Source organism: Calypte anna, chromosome 5 (genome assembly GCF_003957555.1).
Source record: "Calypte anna isolate BGI_N300 chromosome 5, bCalAnn1_v1.p, whole genome shotgun sequence".
Classification (NCBI taxonomy): Eukaryota; Metazoa; Chordata; class Aves; order Apodiformes; family Trochilidae; genus Calypte; species Calypte anna.
Genome location: NC_044250.1, coordinates 4766669 through 4785681, shown reverse-complemented (window position 1 = coordinate 4785681; position 19013 = coordinate 4766669). Strand labels below are relative to the sequence as shown.

At 36.9% G+C, this 19013-nt stretch overlaps 1 protein-coding gene across 1 annotated transcript in view; it reads right to left on the bottom strand.

Moving 5' to 3' along the window:
* LUZP2 (leucine zipper protein 2) overlaps positions 1 to 19013 on the bottom strand; it is a 127370-nt gene that overhangs the window by 29616 nt on the left and 78741 nt on the right. Inside the window, exons 6-8 of the mRNA XM_008504785.2 lie at positions 9273 to 9335; positions 8794 to 8856; positions 889 to 963 (exon numbers count right to left, since the gene is read on the bottom strand). Coding sequence (XP_008503007.2) covers positions 889 to 963; positions 8794 to 8856; positions 9273 to 9335 — 201 coding nt within the window. The remainder of the gene's footprint in view (positions 1 to 888; positions 964 to 8793; positions 8857 to 9272; positions 9336 to 19013) is intronic.

Sequence of the window (19013 nt, the reverse complement as noted above, 5' to 3'; positions counted from 1 at the left end):
CCTGTCTGTGAGTGAAAGAAGGAAAGAAGGAACATGCTTAATTTTAAATTGGTGTGTGTAGTAGTTCAGTTCTGTTTACTAAAAATAAATAAGGGATATATCACCAGATGCACTCACAGGTTTGCATAAGACTACTGTGAGCATTGCTTACAGGGATGACATTTTGCAATGCTGAATGTAAATCCTCACTCAAGAAAATGATTTTGGTGATTGCAGTATTGAAGATTAGAGAAAAATGCTTCAGAGCAAGTTGCATACTTTTCTAAACATGTCTAATGGCCTGAAAATACTAGAAAACGAAACAACCAAAAAGTAGTCTTTAAGAGCTTATTGAAGTTTTTTCCTCCCTGATCTGCTGCTTTCCTATTGCATGATATTTTCTTCCCAGCTACCTTAGATACAGATGGGAGTTGCCCTCTTGTGTAGCTGACAGGAGTGAAGGTGTCCTGCATTGTCCCCTCAAACCTCCCCAACATGAGTGGGCACCTCTGCCAGCCAAAGAGTTGGCTTGTTCACATCCCTCCTGCTCTAACAAGACTGACCCATTGATTTCCTGCATCTTTGAACTATCAATGAAGTCATGTTGGTTACAGGCACATTCTCATTAGTGTTCTTTTTGCACATAAAGAATTGCAACATTTGGCTTTCTGTGGGTTTTTGAGAGGTTTCTTTCTGATTTGATTGCCCTTCTCTTAAGTAACTTTCCAGCTCTCCTTAACTTCATGCATCATAATTAGTCTCACTGATTTCAGCAGTGCTACTTCCAGGTACATGCAATTAAGGATGCATCTAAATCATGGCAACACTTCCACTTGTTTTTGTCAAACGACACTGAAACATTCACAGCTGATAGAGATAAACATCCTTACATTATGTTACACTTCTTACTTTGTCAAGGGCTGCCTTTTCCAATTCATCTTTTGCAACTGCCAGTTTTTGCTCCAGATCCGTGAGCTGTTGTGCCTGTAGGAAGAAAGAACAAGAAGCTGATGCAATCTTCAATGCATTTTTTCCCCCTATAATTGACAGGACACAATATAAATTTTACAATTTGCTTGCAAAAAGACCAGACCTCAGGGCTTTATTTTGCTCTCCTGAGAAAAAGTTTATTTTCTTTTTTATATAGGTACTGGGCTCAAATCTGTTACATTTATGTGACCAAATTTAATTTCAATCTCAAAAGTAATTCCATGGTATGATATATTTAATATTATACCACACTATACATCTGGAAAATTCAAAGCATTTAAGTAGTGTTTATTATTCTGATCATTTATCTGATTTTTGTTTGTAATTTGCAACTCTGTTTTGTAGTTTTAAATAATGAGAAGCTCACATTAGCAGAATTTGGCATAAACAGAAATGAGAAAATGCCCAAATATTCATACATAGAGACACCTTGTGAAATGCTCCTATCTGCTGGTGTACAAAGGCTCAACTTCAGATTTGTTTCTCCATCTCTTTCCCTTGAGTGAGAAAAGGAAAAGTCACAAGAACAGCTATTTATGCAGCTACAGACAGAGAAAGCATTTGGGGAGATTTGAGTTGAGGTCAGGGTCAAGCAAGCAGCCTGCACCTTTCCAGGAGGGATTTTGGGCTTCTTGTATGACACAACATGTCCTTCAGGAGGAGATCTGTTTTTTTACAATGTATATGAAATTTATGGAGTACAAAGGTTCAGAAGAGGCTTTTACATACTCAATAAACCCAACACTTTTCTCCCCTCTTCGCTAGGAACTCGACACACTCAGACTGCTCACCTTAGGGAAACACATACTCTGCAAGAACAGTATCTATAATTTGAATTGCCATTAAAAGGAAAATTATACAAAACAATTGGTTTTTTACATGCTGAGAGGCCAGGGTGTCACCTCTCATTGTTTGCATGGCTGAAGGTTTAGGGTCAAATGCAAATGGTGGATTGGCACATGGCATAGGCCAGACAACCAGGCAACTCCTCCATTCAGCATGATCAATGTTACAGTTTAAATCAGTGGAAAACCAGAGCTAAAGTTATGAATTTCACAACCTCTTTCTTGAACTCATCCATTTCTTTAAGTGCTGCCAGATGATGAAAAAGAATAAGTTAATCAACGCTACTCTTAATAACACTGCTCATGTTGAGTAAAACACCTTCAGCTTATGGTGAAAAAGTATTATTTCAAAGGACAGACTCATATGTACTAATAAAGTCTTTCTGAATGCACCATTTATCAAGCCTTACTCTTATTTTTTTGTAATATTGTCATAATTTGATGGACTTTTTCTGTAACTTTCTTTATTTTACTTCACAGATTACTGAGCCAATAGGCCAGTGATATCAATCCACCTGACATCAAGTGAGAACAAAATCCTAGCATTAAAAATGAATTTTTGATAAATCACTCACTTGCAAGTAATGCTATTTATTTATATCTTAGTCCCAAAACTGCAGAATAATCAAGTTTTTTTTTTCTGAAATTTTTTTTTTACATCAAGGTTGAATTCACATTGCAGGTGAGTTACTAAATTTTTCCTGAAGGCACAGGTCAGCCAAACCAGGCTGTGATCCTATTTCTGGGCACAGTTTAACAAACAGCACAGTGACTCAGTGAAATATTCCTTCTGAGAAACCCCAGAAACAGGTTTCCTTAGCACAACAAAGCACTTTGTGGGTCAGGGGGAGGGTCCAGGGGGTGATGCTCACCTTAACATTTTAATGGTGTTTGCTCCCAGATCTATGCTGCATTAATAGTGGGATATGAATTCCACCCCCAGAATAATTAAGGGTTACAGTTCAGGTCAGGCTCTACAGCAATTGCAAGCACTGCATGCTTGTTAGCACAGTAAAAGAATGTTTTTTAAAAGGCTTATTAGAATTTCTTCCCTAGAAACTTCTACAGCATGTCAATGTGGAATATAAAATGTGTAGTGATGGCTTTTGCTGTTGGTGGTGGTGGCATTATTGTGTTTTGTTTTGTTTTAATTGTAACTAAACTACTCAGGAAAAAAAATATTCTCCATTCCCTTTCTTTTTCTTATGCAAAACTGCAAAGGTTTTTTTGTTGTTGGACAAAAATGCCTTGGTTATGGCTTCACATTAGAAGGGTTACTCACACATGCAGAGATAAACACAGTCAGGGCTGGGTTTTCTTCAGTTCAAGACGTGACAAATTGGGATTTTATGTCATTTTTAAAATGCATTGTATTTCATGCCAAGAATTGCTGTTTATCAAGGGCAAAATTATCACACATTCTGCTTAATTAGAAAACATGACTGAGTAAGCAATGTTTCACTGCACATTAAACAAATTACATTTTCTGAACTCCCATTTTTTTCCACATAGACCTTAAGTGAACGTGTAAGAAAAAATATATTTCCTGTAAAACTTTTTATTTTATAATTGATTGTATTTTCCGACAAGGACAACTTTTTAATTGGAAACCACTTAACCAGCAATGTGAATAAATTATCTGGTAAACACAAATCTACTGTGCTTATTCAGGAAGCATTATTTGTCACTTAGAAAGAGACATGTGCTTCTAAATTGTAGTGTTTAGTATCACACAAGGTGCTGAGAATAACACTGTTTGGCAGCTGTTCCACTTAACCAGACATGCAGCAAAACCCATTCAGCAACATCTGAATTATATTTCAAGCACTGACAACAAGTGGAAAAGTCACTTAGAAGCATAATTTCTGCAGAGACTCAAAGCTCCTCTGTTTTCTTAATGGTCATTTCTTCCACAATGCTTTTTCATCTCACTTTAAGTGTTTTGGATGTACATGAAAGAAAGGAAGTAAGACCTTTGTGCTTTCCTAAAAGCTGAAATTTTGCTTCCCCTTCTCCAACCCTCATGCTCTTCACATAAATCTCATTCCATGGAAGTGAAATAGTTAATAAAGTACTCAGCCTCTGACTAAAGGAAAAGAACTGTTTCTCAGGAGAAACAGGCTCAGAGGATGTGCATGAGGAGAAGAGCCACATCCCTCACCTCTGAGCCTGCTCTGCCTTTTTGTCTTCTGTAGGAGATTTTCCTCCTTTCAGGATCAGGCCAGAGCACCTTCGGTTTAAGCACCAGTTGTTATTTCTGATGGATAACCAATCCACATGATTTCTCTTTAATCAATTGTTTTGGTTATTTTAGCATGAAGAGAACAAACACTGAGGGAGCAGCATTTTAGAACTCCTGTCTGGCATACCAGTATATGTTGGAAGTAGAGTGTTGGAAGCATTTACTCCTTCCTCTGTCCTAGAGGGATGATCAGCTTCTACTGGGAAAAGCAACTCAATAATATCCTGTCTTAAAGAATTTTTCTACATGTAATAAGTAGCCAGATCTAATCACAAATTATTCATAACCTGAAAACCAAAATTACACAGCCAACAGTAGGCAATGTCTAAACACATATCTAAAAGTGTGCAAACATACTGACTCGATCAAGAACTTAAAAGAAGCCCAAAGTGAATAATCAAAAAATCATTATAAAAACAAACCAACAAAGAAGCATCTAAGCCTTCTCACTTGGAAAAAAAAAAAACCCTAGCAGTTTCTAAGACTGAACTACCACATACAGCAAGAGCTATAGGGATCCTATACCATGAAGACTAATTTCAACACTCATTCTACAGAGTAGAAATGCCTCAAGGAAGATCCCATAATGTCTTGTCTAAGAATTCAAAGAAAACACCAATTCTCATTCATGATATTAACCCATAAAAGTCTGTACAGCCTAGCCCATCAGTCATCCACCTCAGGATGTGGCCTGCCAGATTCATCAACAGAAAACTCCTGGTATAGAGTTTATATTCAACTCTATTATTTTCAAAACATCAAAACCTGAATTCTGTAAAATTATTGCTTCCTAGAAACCCACAGATAAACAGAACAATCTTCATAGAATGATAATTTCTAACATGAATAAACCCCACAATAGGATTCCATTAGTTCAGCCAGCAATGCAATTGCTTTGAAGAATACACTTAAAATTTTCTACCTGACATCATGATGACTTTTGACAAACAAAGAAAGTCCTTGAAGAAAATATAACTATTTTCAAACGTGTCTTAAAAAAACCTAGCTGTACCTTATCACACTGCAACATGAAAATTCAGCTCTCCCTAGCAACATGTTCCTGTCTGGCATCCATCACCAGACACAGCAACTTCTGTGAAAGAGCATTAATTACTGATTAAACTATTAAACATATAACTTTACTGATTTTGTAATTACCTTGTGCTGCAAATGCTTTGCAAGAGAAGTGCCATCAATCTTACTCTCTAGCTTTGCATAAACCAATGTATGCAAATGGAACCAAAGCATGAAATGCAAACCACTCAGTAAGTTCTAGGCTTGTAGATAACCTGATCTGCATGTGTAACTACCAAATTACTTGATCTATTACTCAAAAATATTTAGTAATATTAGCACAAAGATGACAATTCCTGAGCTCAAGAGGAAGAGAAGCATTTTGCAATACTTGCAGCTATGATACTATCTGGTACACTCAAAGGCATTTTCTACAAAAGACAAAATCAAATCATGGCTAGAAATAATTATACAAAATCACATTACTGAGGTCATCTCTCAAGGGCTGAGGAAAACTGAACATGATATCTTTGATGCAAATATTATTTTAGGTCTTTCTTCCAGAAATTATTTTATATTTTTAGGGGAACTGATATATGATTTATTTCCACCACCATTTGTTTTTCAGCCTAATTTAAATGCTCTGGTACACAGTGCTACTTTTTTTAGTAGTCCTGAATTTTTAAACTATTGTTTTTTTAGGCAAAAGTTATTTTTTTTCCTCTAATACAACTTTGTCCAATTCAGATAGATAAGTATTTTCACTTGATTGTTTTCTGTTAGTCATGGTTGTACATCATCACTTCTATTGCTTTAGGAAGTAAAGCTCTAAGATCTCAGTTCCTTACAGACTCAGAGTGGATGAGGAACCTGAAGACTGGAAAATAAAAAGGGTGGTGCCCATTTCCAGAAAGACAGAAATTGAAGAGGTCATGACTTATAGATCCATTGATAAAATAATTCATTTTTTGAAAAGTACTGGAAAGAATAATCAGACACTCTCTTGAGGGGACAGTTTTGTTTCGTATATATCATTCAGGAAATGAAAACTGAACTATACACACACTCATTAAATATTCTGGTGGCATCAAACTAGGACTCTATGTGTCATAGAAGATGGGATTTATCTAAATTTATCCTGACAAACTGGTAAAAAATAGGATGACATTCACTGAAGACAAGTACAAGATGCTAAATACAGACAGGAGTAAGCAATAAAATGAGTCTAGAGAAGTCGGGATGAATGACTCAAGATGATATCACCAGTGAATATGTCACATTTTTGTAGAAAAGGCAAAGAACACTGTGGGTACAGACTACAAAAATCCTTTTGCTCTGCTCAGCATGAGTGAAATGTCCAGCTGGACTTCAGTGTCCATTTTAGTGAACTTCAAATGGACAGAGACCAAACAAGTTCAGATGTTACTAACATGATGCATTTATGGTATGAACACAAAATGAGAAACAAGACTGGAAGAAAAATTTTACATCTTAATCTAAAAAAGGAACACTGTAAAACACAGGATAATAATATCAAAATATGCAGACTATTGTTTTAAAGGAAGGTGTGCTTTTTTTTTTAAATATCTACTTTCCAAATCTATGGGACTTAATATGGTTTAAATTTCAGTAAGGAAGATTCAAGACATCATAAAATTAAAACAAAGATAACAGGAGGTTCAGTCTGCTACTTTCTACTCATTCATTGTGTCATTTCTGACACAGTCCAGGGAAATATTTTAGAGAACATCTTCCTAACTGAAGTCTTTGATAGTTCTCTCAAAACAAGATGTTTAAAAATGTTACACATTAAATGTGTAATAACCAGTAAGTCTCCTTTTCCAGACTCTATTCAGATGTTATGCAAAGGACTGAATTCAGGCTGTAGCTTACAGAGCTTATTGTAAGTTTCTGGTTTAAGATTTCTGCCAAAAATATTAAAAAAAACCCCTCTAATATTTTGCATAACAATTATGTTTTAAAGTGATGTTTTATAATAGCTTTTTGTTCTTGTTTTAGCAGCATTGCTAAATTTCCCAAGGGAGGTCACAGAAGATCCAGATGCTGAGGAAACACACTGAATGGATAAACACACCCAGGCCAGAGATCCTGTCTGAGAGTGAGATGAGTTGTGTAGCATTCCCTCAGGGAAGCTGATATGACAGTCCCATAGGAAACTATCCTTCAGTTTTCTCTTATCATCTCCTTTTAACACTAAGCTGCAGAAGTTACACTCAGACTTACAAGGCAATGCAAAAGCAACAACAAAGATAAGAGCATTCTTTTTGTGCTAAATAAATCAACATATAAATAAAATTGAAGGAAAACAATGTTGCTTTTTTTGAAAGCTTTCTTTAAGGAAAGAAAGTTCTTTATGGTACATGGAACATAATGAAGAATTCTTTAAAATGTCTTAAATTGACTTATTTTTTGAACATGCATGGTCAGCTGAACTCTGCAGCTGATAGCAATTTTAATATAAACAAGTGCAAATCGTGGGTGAAGTGAATGCATGTTTATGAAATGGTTGACTGCCAACTGTACACAAACACTTTGCAGAACTGGATTGGAAAATATGAAACTTTTCCACCTTCATACATATGTGAGCACACAAAGCCCTGCTAGAAAAGGTTATCAAAGATTTAAAATTACACAATCAATTATTTCAAGCCCAGGCATCAAGGTTCATCTATAATTTAATGTTTAACACAAGTTCTCTGCTGCCAAGACTTCAGTGGTTTTGTAGGGTTTTTTTTTGGTTTGTTTTCCTTTAAACATTTCACCTCTTTCTCTGTAGGGAAATGCAGAATCTCATAGTCTGTGTCACAGAAATAAACACCCTGCAACTCTGGGAAACAGGTTTACTGTGGCATGTAATTAACTACTGCTAATAGGGAGGAAAACACATATGGTGACATCAGTTTAACTTTAGAGAGAGGAATGGTATAAATATTTACCACATCCAGTCAGTATGCTATGAAAACAATTTCCCATAATTTTGCTTGTCTTTGACTCTATTTACCATATTAAACACATGGTTAAAAATTAGTTTCACACACCCAGATAATGAATTGGTTAGTGTAGCATTGTTTTTCAAATAAACTGGTTTTCAATTTCAAATACCTGCCCTCTGCTCCTTATAAATAAAGGTCCTCTAGTTTGAAGCCATTTCTTGGGTACCTGCTGGCTCTAGACATGTGGAGAGGGCCAACAGAGATCCAAGGAACCCCGAGAGAGCCACAGGCTGTTGTAAGGAAGTTACAATCTACTTGAGGTAAAACACAATTTAGCAAAGCATGTAAACTTGAGTACTTCACTGAATCAGGGTATCAGGACCATAATTAAATTATTGCAATTAGGAGTGGATTCATTTGGGACTAGTAAGTTCCTGTTTACAAGGGTATCTATAAAATGAAGAAGGTGAGTGAAAATTTTTATTTATCATTCTTTTCCATCATAGGAAATGTGAATTTTTGTTAGCTCTTAAAGGATATTATGTTGCATGGGTTAAGAGACAGAACTCTGACAAAGGGACATGAATTTAATTCTGAAATTGCTTTATAGTATTATGTGTGTCTTTGGTGTTTTGAGCTCTTTTTTGTATGGTGAGAAGGAAACAATTCCTTAGCTCTACACTGGTAAAGCCAACTCTCATACCCCCACATGACTTCAATACTTTATTAACTCTAATACTTTAGCTAACTATAGTGAAATAAAACTTACCTTAAAAATCAAATCCTTTTTCCCGTAACGGAGCTCCTTCAGTTGGGCTTGGATCTTTTTTGACTGAAAGTAAGGATAAGAAAATCAGGTGGGTTTCTTAATTTATCTTATTTTCATTATTAATTCTCAAGATCAGAAGAGAAAAGAAGTCACAAGTTCTGACACCAACAGAAACTAAATCAGCTTTAAAATTCAGAAAGGAAGCCAATTTTACATATGCCACAGCTGTACAATAAACATCTAGATAGCTTTATATACTTTCCACAAGCATACCCAAACTTTATTTTATTTGTGTAAAACTTGAGTTTGCAGCTCATTTTTCTAATACATTTGTGTACAGAGAAATGAGTAGAGATGAGAATGCTTCAGGAACATTTACCACAGATGTGTAATGCAAGATCTATAATAGAACCTCAGTACAAAAGGCTTTGATGCAAACTTCTTTTTGGTAGGTTGGATTTAGAATAGAGGAGCCTTACCTCTTCTGCATGAATACCACAAAGCTTGTTTCCTGACAGGAGCTTGTTTTTGAGGCTTTTGTTCTGAGAGAGGGGAAAAAAAATAGAGTTTTATTACTGAGTTACTGAAATATTAAGGAATCCTTTAAATATTTGATCATACTGGTTTTATTTTATACATGGACAACACCTCCAAGTGTATAACACCAGCAAAGACAGATAAGAAGACAAGACAGATACCTCATGGCACAATATCCTCCCTTACAGAATTCTAAAAGGCTATAACTTTGTATCAAAACCTGCTTTCCTAAGAACAGGATTGCACATGGAAACCTTCTGGCAACTGAAAGCAATTTAGAGGTAAAAAATGGAAAAAAAACCCTAAAACAAACCAACCTCAAATCCTTACCCACTTTCAACTGTACAGCTCAATATAATTTTCAGTAAATCAGTCTGAGAACTGAGTAACAGGTCCAAGATCTCATCATTTGGCCATAATGATCATATTCATGGGTTCTTTTTTTGCTAAATATCATCATTTAAAACTGCAAGTAATCACAAACTTTAGGTTTACTACCTCATAGCATTTTGGCCACCCAATATGGTTTTTGATGGAGGAATTTTAAATCTATTTCTTCTCGTTCTCAGGGAAAATCATAAATCTTGATAAAATGAAATTTCAAGAGCTTGGTAATTTTTTCTGTGCTCCTCACTCATATTATCCCATAATTGACAGTCAAGGGTAAAGACTTCTCTGCAGTGTGGACATTCCAAAATTGTTCAGAAATATTCAATAAGCAGATCTTCAAGTGCAAAGGAACTGAAATTCCAGTCAAAGCCTCTTTACACCACTCCAAAATATGAAGATATGACTTCATTCCACACTTTTCACTGGTGCTATCTATCATGCACCAACACACACTACTGCAGAGACAATAAACCTTTTCTAGCTGTTTGACACAGGCACCCACAGCTCTGTAATGCAACAAAAAGGAATAGGGATGTTTGAATTAGAAAACCTGGATTTTGTCTCACAAAATGTGATTTGCAAAGGGCTGACTGTGTGAGGGGGTAGAACAAACGTTGCTCTCCCAAGTCCCACCATTGATTATTTCTTCTTCTTTATTTGAAAATTATGTTGTAGCTCATCACTGAGCAGCAACCACGGGAGATACAAAGAACAAGACAAATGGCTCTGCACAAAAGGAATCAGGTAGGAGACAGAAGATGAACAAAGATAAACCAAACAGATATCAGAGCAATGCCCTACACTCAGCATGTCTGCTGCTCACCAGGGGCTCATCTGAAGAGCAATGTACTGTGAACACACAGGAGATGTGACTGGTTTCACATAAAAGAGAAGTGTCACCCCTTGGGGTGATGGTCAAACAGATGTGCCAAAGGCACTACTGCATTAGGGAGTTGCACTTAATTAACCCAGGAAGTCAAGTCATCACTTTGTTTGGACTAAATAGCTTCATTATCCTCCAGTCCCCTACAGCCTGGCAATGGAGGGTTTAAGTACCAGGCTCTATCCACATTTCAGAACCAACGAAAGAATGAATTGTAATCTTTACATTTTTACTCACTTTTCTTTTTTTGCCATGTATAAACTACTATAAGGAATATTTTCATTAATACAGTAACAGTTCACAAGTAACCTCTACATGTGCTGTTTTGAGGTGGCAGTGACCAGAATGTGAAGGCTTCCACCTCCATAGGACACACGTATTACGTTGTTTTCACAATTTCCACATCTTGTGCAAAAGCAGCCTGGCAAAAATATATAGTTCAAAACCTGGTGAAAATATCTCAAGTTAGGAGATGGACTCTGTGTTGAAGAGTCAGCAAGCTCAATAGGATTTACCTGTCCTGTTTCATTATCCAGTCTGCTAGCAACAAAAAGCCCAGAGTTATCAGAATCCAGGTGAAAGAGTCATGATTTAATCCACACTTCATGTTTTAGAAGTGAGATTAGGCATTAAAGGTTACAGTTATCAAGAGCATAATAAGTAGGAGCTTGTCAGAGGTAGATGACAATTTCTTGCTTACCATTTGAGTGATTCTACATTACTTAGCAAATCACACGTCACTGACAAATATCGCTTAGCATCCCGATTAATGATTATTTTCTATAGCAGAATGTGAAGTATACCAGTAAGAGCATCTGAAGTAGAACCAAGCCTGATTAGATTTGGATTCTAAGTTAAATGCTTTTAAATGAAGAGTCTGATCAGGTACATACTCTGTAAGTTTGCTAGAAAGGAACTACTTAAAATCAGATCAATTAATCAGGGAGATTTTTAGGTTAAAAATGCTTATGAAGTCAGAAGACAGGTTCAGACTTCTAAGTCTTACAAAAGGACTCAAGATGGTGTCTTACTTTCCTAGTAAGGAGGATACTATTATATTCAAACTAAATAGGTATTTTAATGTTTTTTAAAATCTTGGGAAGCTTGTAGCACAAACTGTTAGCATGTCATTAAGCTGAGTTACTTCAGCTTCTAGCTCTTCATTTACTAAATCTTTTAATTCATTTCCAATAATGGTTTCAGTGCTTCCCTAAATACAGGTGCAGAAAACTGTTTTCAGTGGGTGCCATAAGTTCAAGTATTTTGTTGTCTCTTCCCACACAGTCAATTCTTGTGTCCTGGTTCCTCCTCTTAAGAAACAGCACCACATGTGAGCACAGCATCTATCAGTGTCCTCTAAAGAAGTGAGAACTCTCAATGACAGCTTGTCAGATTTGTCAATGTATTCTTCACAGAGCTTCTATACTAAAAATAAAAAGCTTTATCCCTCATTCCTAAACAGATTTGTCAGTTTGTCCCTGTGTTTTTTTGGTGGGTTTTTTTCCCCCTTTGTTTTCTTTTCCTCTTACATTGACATAATATTCACATATTTTAAGTTCTGATTTTCTTAATATGTGAGTCACTTAAAAGCATCTGAATTCACTGTAGGAATATAGACAGTAACCTTATTTTGGTTGTCTAAAGATCACCCACTGATATAAAAGCACAGAGAAGAAGGAGTAGCATCACAATTACTTTGCCTGTGTGCTTTTGGAACTTGCAATGAAAAAAAAAATATTGCTTGTTGTCTAGAGGGGTATTTAGTCCTAACTTTTAAAAATAATCCCTTCACTTCTGTCACATATTTACTTGAATTAAGGGTAAGTATCTGGCCAGAATAGTCACCAAACATCTAAAGAGATGCACCAATGTTATGACAAAAAGCAGCATTCCTTACCTACCATGACAGACCAAGCACATCATCTCTTAAAAGAGCAAGACAGGGAAATAATATGCAGAGATATATGACTACCTTAGCATTCTCAGAAAACAACCACCAAAATGTTGATGGCCCTTTCTTTTAGTTTTTTAAAGAATTTTACTAACTTTTATCTCAACAAAATTCTGGTTTCCTTCACTCTTCTCCCTGCAATATATGAGAACACACATAAAATATCAATACATAAAGATTGAAAGGTATGGCAGTGGTTTTTTTAGTATTTTTTATTTTAATTCCTAGCTCCCTCTTAGAAAACTTGAACAAAGACTTAATAAGAAAAGCACAGACTAAAATTTAAAAGCTCAAAAGAAGCACTTTCACTGTTGCATTTTTAGTTCCTTTTCGGCAAACTCATTTTATTATAGTCATTAATTATATAGCTACATATTACATTTTTTACAATATCCCATCCCCATTTAGCATGCACAAAACACACCTCAGGAGGCAAGAGTCACGGTTTATAGACATTGTTAAACGTGACAAACTACCCCTGAGTCCAGTTTAAAGGGGTTTATTATCAATGTAAATCCAAAGTTATGTGGATCAGCATTTAACTCATGTAGCACACACACACACACATATATATATATATATATATTCTACTTACAGAAAGGTAAAATGTCCCACTGATATGAAAAGTACAAATTTTCACATCATTTCTTAAGTTAGGTCATACCTAATTCTGGCCACACAAACGAGTACTTTAATAGTTCTACATTTATGTTTTATAATTCAAAATATATGTATTGCCTACAAGCAATAGCATCAGGATCTCAACCTGGGAGGAACAAACTGTACAATTTAGACTTCATCAGTACAAAACAAATTTGGTTTGCCTGCTAGCCTTTGAAAGAATGAGGACACAAAGCATGTTAAAGGAAGAAAATCACTTTCTCTCTCAGAAAATGATTCCCAGCAATCAACATCAATTCAGATATTTTATCTGAGGTCTGACAGGGGTTGTTTGCTGCATACAGGATAAATTTGGCTCTGCTTCCCCTTGATTAATAGTGCAAATCAAAGTATGATAAGCCCCTGATCATCATTGGAACATTTCTCTGTTACGGGCATCCTGTTGAAAAAAATCACAACCTAAACCCAAGAATGACAAAAAGCCCTGGACTGAGCTCAGCAGGAGTTTCAGGGCCAATTGTCAAGATGAACTGTTTTCCATCTCCTGTTAAAATAAAAGAGTTTTCTGCACCCTTAGGAGGAAACTCAGAAGGGAATCAAAATCAAATATCTGGACTTATCTGATAACACAACATACCAGTACCCATTTTGCTTTGGATATTAGCTTTGTATTTCACAATGATAAAAATTATTTTATATAGAATGAACCAGTGCATCTGCTTTAATCCTACCAGAGTTGGCTCAGCCCTTCATCATTTGAGACAGATGAATTGAGTTTCCTGCACTCAACTGTGTGAGGTTTTTCAGAAAAGACCTTAAGAACTGCATTTCTACATTTACTTTATGGCCAGCAAAGACACTGTGGCTTTTTGTAAGAGAAGGAGTTTGCCTTGATATTCTTGAGGATGTTTCAGTCTCTTATCCCTACAGTTTTTCAGTGGTCAGGTGTGCTGAAGAGCTGAAGGACTCTGCCCCATCAGAGTATTTTAATGCTGACAATGCATATATGAATTGCAAGCTTTCTAGACATCTGAATTTAAACTCAGAAAACACCATTGTCCTTTTAGCTCTAAATTTCTGGGAAAATGCCACATTCACCAGGTACCTCTTCTGTTTGAGCTTCTAGCAAGAGTTTTGCTTGGGGTGCCTCAGGATGGAGGCAGAACTCTTTAGAGGGACACTGTTTCCATGAACCCCCAGGCATACAGGGGAAGCAAACAGTGTTCCAGTGAGCTGAGCACAAATTTTGGTTGTTTAGTCAAGACGTGCTGTGTCCCTGATTTCTTCCAACAATTAATGTGGAATAATTTGTGCACCGGGCAAGCACACAGAGAAAAGCAAGGTCAGAGTCAGAAACATACCCAGGATCATGGAGATTCTGTTGGAGATTCTCGAGCACAGACCCTATGAGGAGAAGCTAAGAGAGCTGGGGTTGTTCAGCCTAAAGAAGAGGCAGCTCAGGGGAGACCTCATCGCTCTCTACAACTCCCTGAAAGGAGGTTGGAGCCAGGGGGGGGTTGGGCTCTTTTGCCAGACAACTCTCAGCAAGACAAGAGGGCACGGTCTTAAGTTGTGCCAGGGGAAGTTTAGGTTGGATATTAGAAAGAATTTCTTTACGGAGAGGGTGATCAGACATTGGAATGGGCTGCCCAGGGAAGTAGTGGATTCTCCGTGTCTGGAGATATTTAAAAAGAGACTGGATGTGGCACTCAGTCATAGTGGATGTGTCACTGGATGTGCCATAGTCTAGCAACTGCAACGGTGGTTCAAGGGTTGGACTCGATGATCTCTGAGGTCCCTTCCAACCCAGCCAATTCTATGATTCTATGATATATGCAAAGCAATAACCCAACTTTATATGAAAGTATCCACTCTAGCAAGCAATTCCTCATGTCTGAGGCACAGTATTTCCTGCAGTTGTGCCCCACGTGTAAAAGTGAAATGCAACACCACTATCTTTTCTCTGGGCTTTATCAGCTATCTAACATTTCCCTGATGACCATACTGATAATGTCAGGCACCTGCTTCTGTATGCACCACTGTATGCTGCTGAGTCCTGTCTCATGTGAAGTTTGTTGCTGCTGGTGGCCTCTACTACTCTGCATCACCTCCAAATCCCTCTGTTAAAATTTTGGTTTATTTTGCTCTAGTGAAACAGCATGAGGCTGTCTGAAGACATCTCTACAACCATGGTTTTGCTGCATCATAACACGGTTGCTATAACAATGACAGCACAATGTTACATGGGCCAGAGTAAGGAGATACAGAATAAAAACTACTCTAACAAAAAGAAAAGTATGCATTGAGTGGTTGGGGTTCTTTGGTTATTTTTGTTTGTTTTTTCCCCTTAATGTCTTCATCTAAATGTAAACAGAAGAAGGTAAATATATATATACATATATATAGTCATGGTAAGCTAACACATTGCAGCCTGTTGGACTGGATCCATTGCAGGCACTAAATTTTTAGTCACGTTCCCACCTGCTCATGCAAAAAAACTTGGAAATAGAATACAGAAAAAAATGTAGCACATATTAAGATTTGACTCCACCCTAACTGTGGAATAGATTGGGGTGTAAATATGAGCCTGACTGCCATTCAGAGGGGAACAGCTGCTTAGAGGCAATCAGAAGTCTTTCCCTAGGTAAAAGATGCACTTCATCAGTTGCATAACAATACTGCTATGCAAATACAGAGTAATTCTTCATGCAGATGAACCTACCTCAGAATCCTTTCACATAGTTCAACTTTTTAATGCTTCCACACATAAATTCTAAATGCTGACTTTTTCATCAAAGCTCATCCCTACAAAAATTAATGGTTTAAGTGGGATTTGTGTCACTTAAGCAAAATCACTGATAGCTTACATTGAAAACATTTAATCTTAATATTTATGACTTAATAGGGAGGTTTAATTCACAGTCCAGTTGCCATCAGCTTGCATTGTTCAACAGCAATTTTGCAGACCAAAGTCCAGTCACCCACAGGTCCTTATCTCTTCTTGTGTCTGAGACTTGATTCACAACACAGGTAAGCATGAGAGTTTCAGACTAAGATGAGACAGTTCTCCCCTTCCCAAGATGAGCTCGTGAAATGCTCTTCAAAAGCAACTGGATTTTATATGCCATCCATTCATGTTAGCCCCTCTCTAACCATTAGCATTCTGAGAAGGATTAGAGAACTGCTGCTGTGCTTTAAATCTTAACTCATTCTGTAAAAATGATGCAGATGCTGATTTTCCACAGAAGTCTTTTCTATTAAAAATGTGCTATGGGGTCTAAGGAATCAAGTCACTTTAGAAATCAATTATTCATGATTGTTATTAGAAATAGTTGTGCTCTGAATTAGAGAGAAATTTCTAATACAGTTAACTCAGTCACCAGCTACCTCTCAGCCCCTCAGCCTCTCTCTTCTGCAGGTGAAAACATGGCTGAAAAGCTCTTTAAAAATTCTAATTAAATTGGAGACACTACTTTTAGTAATGGCTACTAATTTAAACTATGTGCACTGCATTTAAAGATGTGGGGGTTGATTTTCAACCCTTTTAGACTGTGTGTTTCTAAGTTGCAATAGGTTTTGCTTCACAGCTCTTATCTAAGGTAATATTTATTTCCCAACCAGTACTCATAACTAGAATCACTTGGACCATGATGCCTCCTCAGAATACAGCAATTCATTCATGGGGAATGGCCATTTAGGAGTTACCCTCATTCCTTCTGTTTGCCAGGTGGAATTTACAGTTTTCACTATGACCTGTAGGCAGTTTGTCTCTCCCTGTATCACCCCCACATGCCAGAAAAAGAAAATAAAATCACACTATCATAACCCATCTTGAGTGGGAAGGGCCCCATAAGGATCATTGAATCCAATTCTCTGCTCTTTGCAGGACTATTTAACACTAAACTATATGGTGTCATCCAGACACTTCTTGAACTCTGCCTAGCTTGATGCCACGTCCACCAGTGTGTTTGTTCCCCTGACTGACCACCTTCCCTCTCAAGAACCTTTTCCTGATGTCCAGCATGAACTTGTCTGATGCAGCTCCATTCCATTGCTAGAGTTTGCAAATATGCATCCACAGAAAAAAACCCAAATTGTTCCTTTTTTTAGGAAAAATTATTATTATTTTTGATAGTGTTAGGATGCAGTACCATATGATGGTATACACAATCTTTTCTGTACATGTCTAAATAATTCAATCTGGGGAAAGAGCCTCTCAATCTCTCATCACTCAAACAGTGGATTTTTATGTTACAGCAGTGAATCAGTGTATTCTTTTTTCCCAGGGTTTTTTTCTTTTGGATTGCAAAGGGTTGGGGACATTAATTTTTCTTATCTCTGAGTAAGATAGCTCATGTTGGGAAAATGATACAAAATATATTTAATAAACCAATTTTATTTTCAATTACACCTTTCCAGTCATTTCAACAGGACTTTGTTATGGGAAAGCAAATACCTGTTCTAGTTCTTTCCATGTAAGATAATCTAATTAAAAACATAGCAGAGTATTAAATACAGAATCCCATTTCACAGAATTTATATCTGAAATGAGGGGTAATTGCCTATGCTACACAGGATTATCTAGAGAAGAAACCTGACAATTCTTTCATCTTTCCCTGTGGTAGAAGTGGCTGAGCACCCTGGGGATGGCCTGTGGGATCAATAAAGCAGAACACCTTGTAAGGTAGATGTTAGCCTGAAGCTCCTTCTTTTCATTTGTTCAACATTTGTGAACAGAATGGTGAAATGCTGGTGCTGCAGCAAGATGCAGCTTGAAAAAATAAAGCTCAGTGACAGCTCAATTAAAGCAAGATGACAGAGAGGGAACGAGCAAGCTGAATGTGAACAAACATATAAATAAAAATAATCTACATATAAAGTGCATTTCTGATTTTCAAAAACCCAAGTCCTCTATGAGTAGAAGAGCACAGGGTCATACTGGTTACTTTCTGTTCTACAACTTCACTTTTTCTGCTGCACCAACAGCAGGGGACGAAATGCTGCATTAAGCATATATCAGATCCACACACATTTGCATCCCAGAATTGTCAACATCTGTCTTAAAACATAAATGGCATAGTTATGAAAGGAGAAGGGCAGGAGATGACTAAGGAATACATTTATGCTGCTCCCTGTGGAGTCGTATCACTCAGGTTTGCTTTAATATTAATAGGCTCTGCTTCCTGAACTGGGTATTTGTTGTTACAGAACTTCTTGGTCAATATATTTAATTTTTTAGTGGAACTTTTGCCAGTGTGATCTGCAGACATCTAAAATATACTTCAGCTGTTTTGAAGAAACTACCACAGTACTTTCAGTCAGGAAGCAGATATCCCTAGGGCAGCTTTACTGGATTGATTTACATACTAAATGTATTTGTACCACGCTGTGCTCATTCAATATACTGAGAGATAAGTACCTACATAATAGGTACAAGATAATAATAGGTACCTTCTTCTTGCTTCTGCCCTGGTATGCTGTATTCCTAGTTACAGAATAAAAAAATATTTCCCAAAGTACAATAATTTTCATGTTGGGTTGTTTCAGCACTTTCTAAAATATTACTTTAAGTTCACACATTCCATGCAGACATTATCACCAATGCTACAGGGTTTGGAAGGCAGAACTTTTGCAAGATCAGAGTTTATATCAGAAGGCAATGCAAGGCTGGGTCCAGCTTTGGAAGAGATGAAGCAGAAATGAGTTCACCTTCTCTTACACCTTGTTAAGCAAAACCTGGTAGCCATTTACCACCATCAGTATATGGGTAGCAAAGCCATAAGGCACAACCGCATGTCTTCAAAACATTGGGAACACAACCTAAACACCATCCACTGT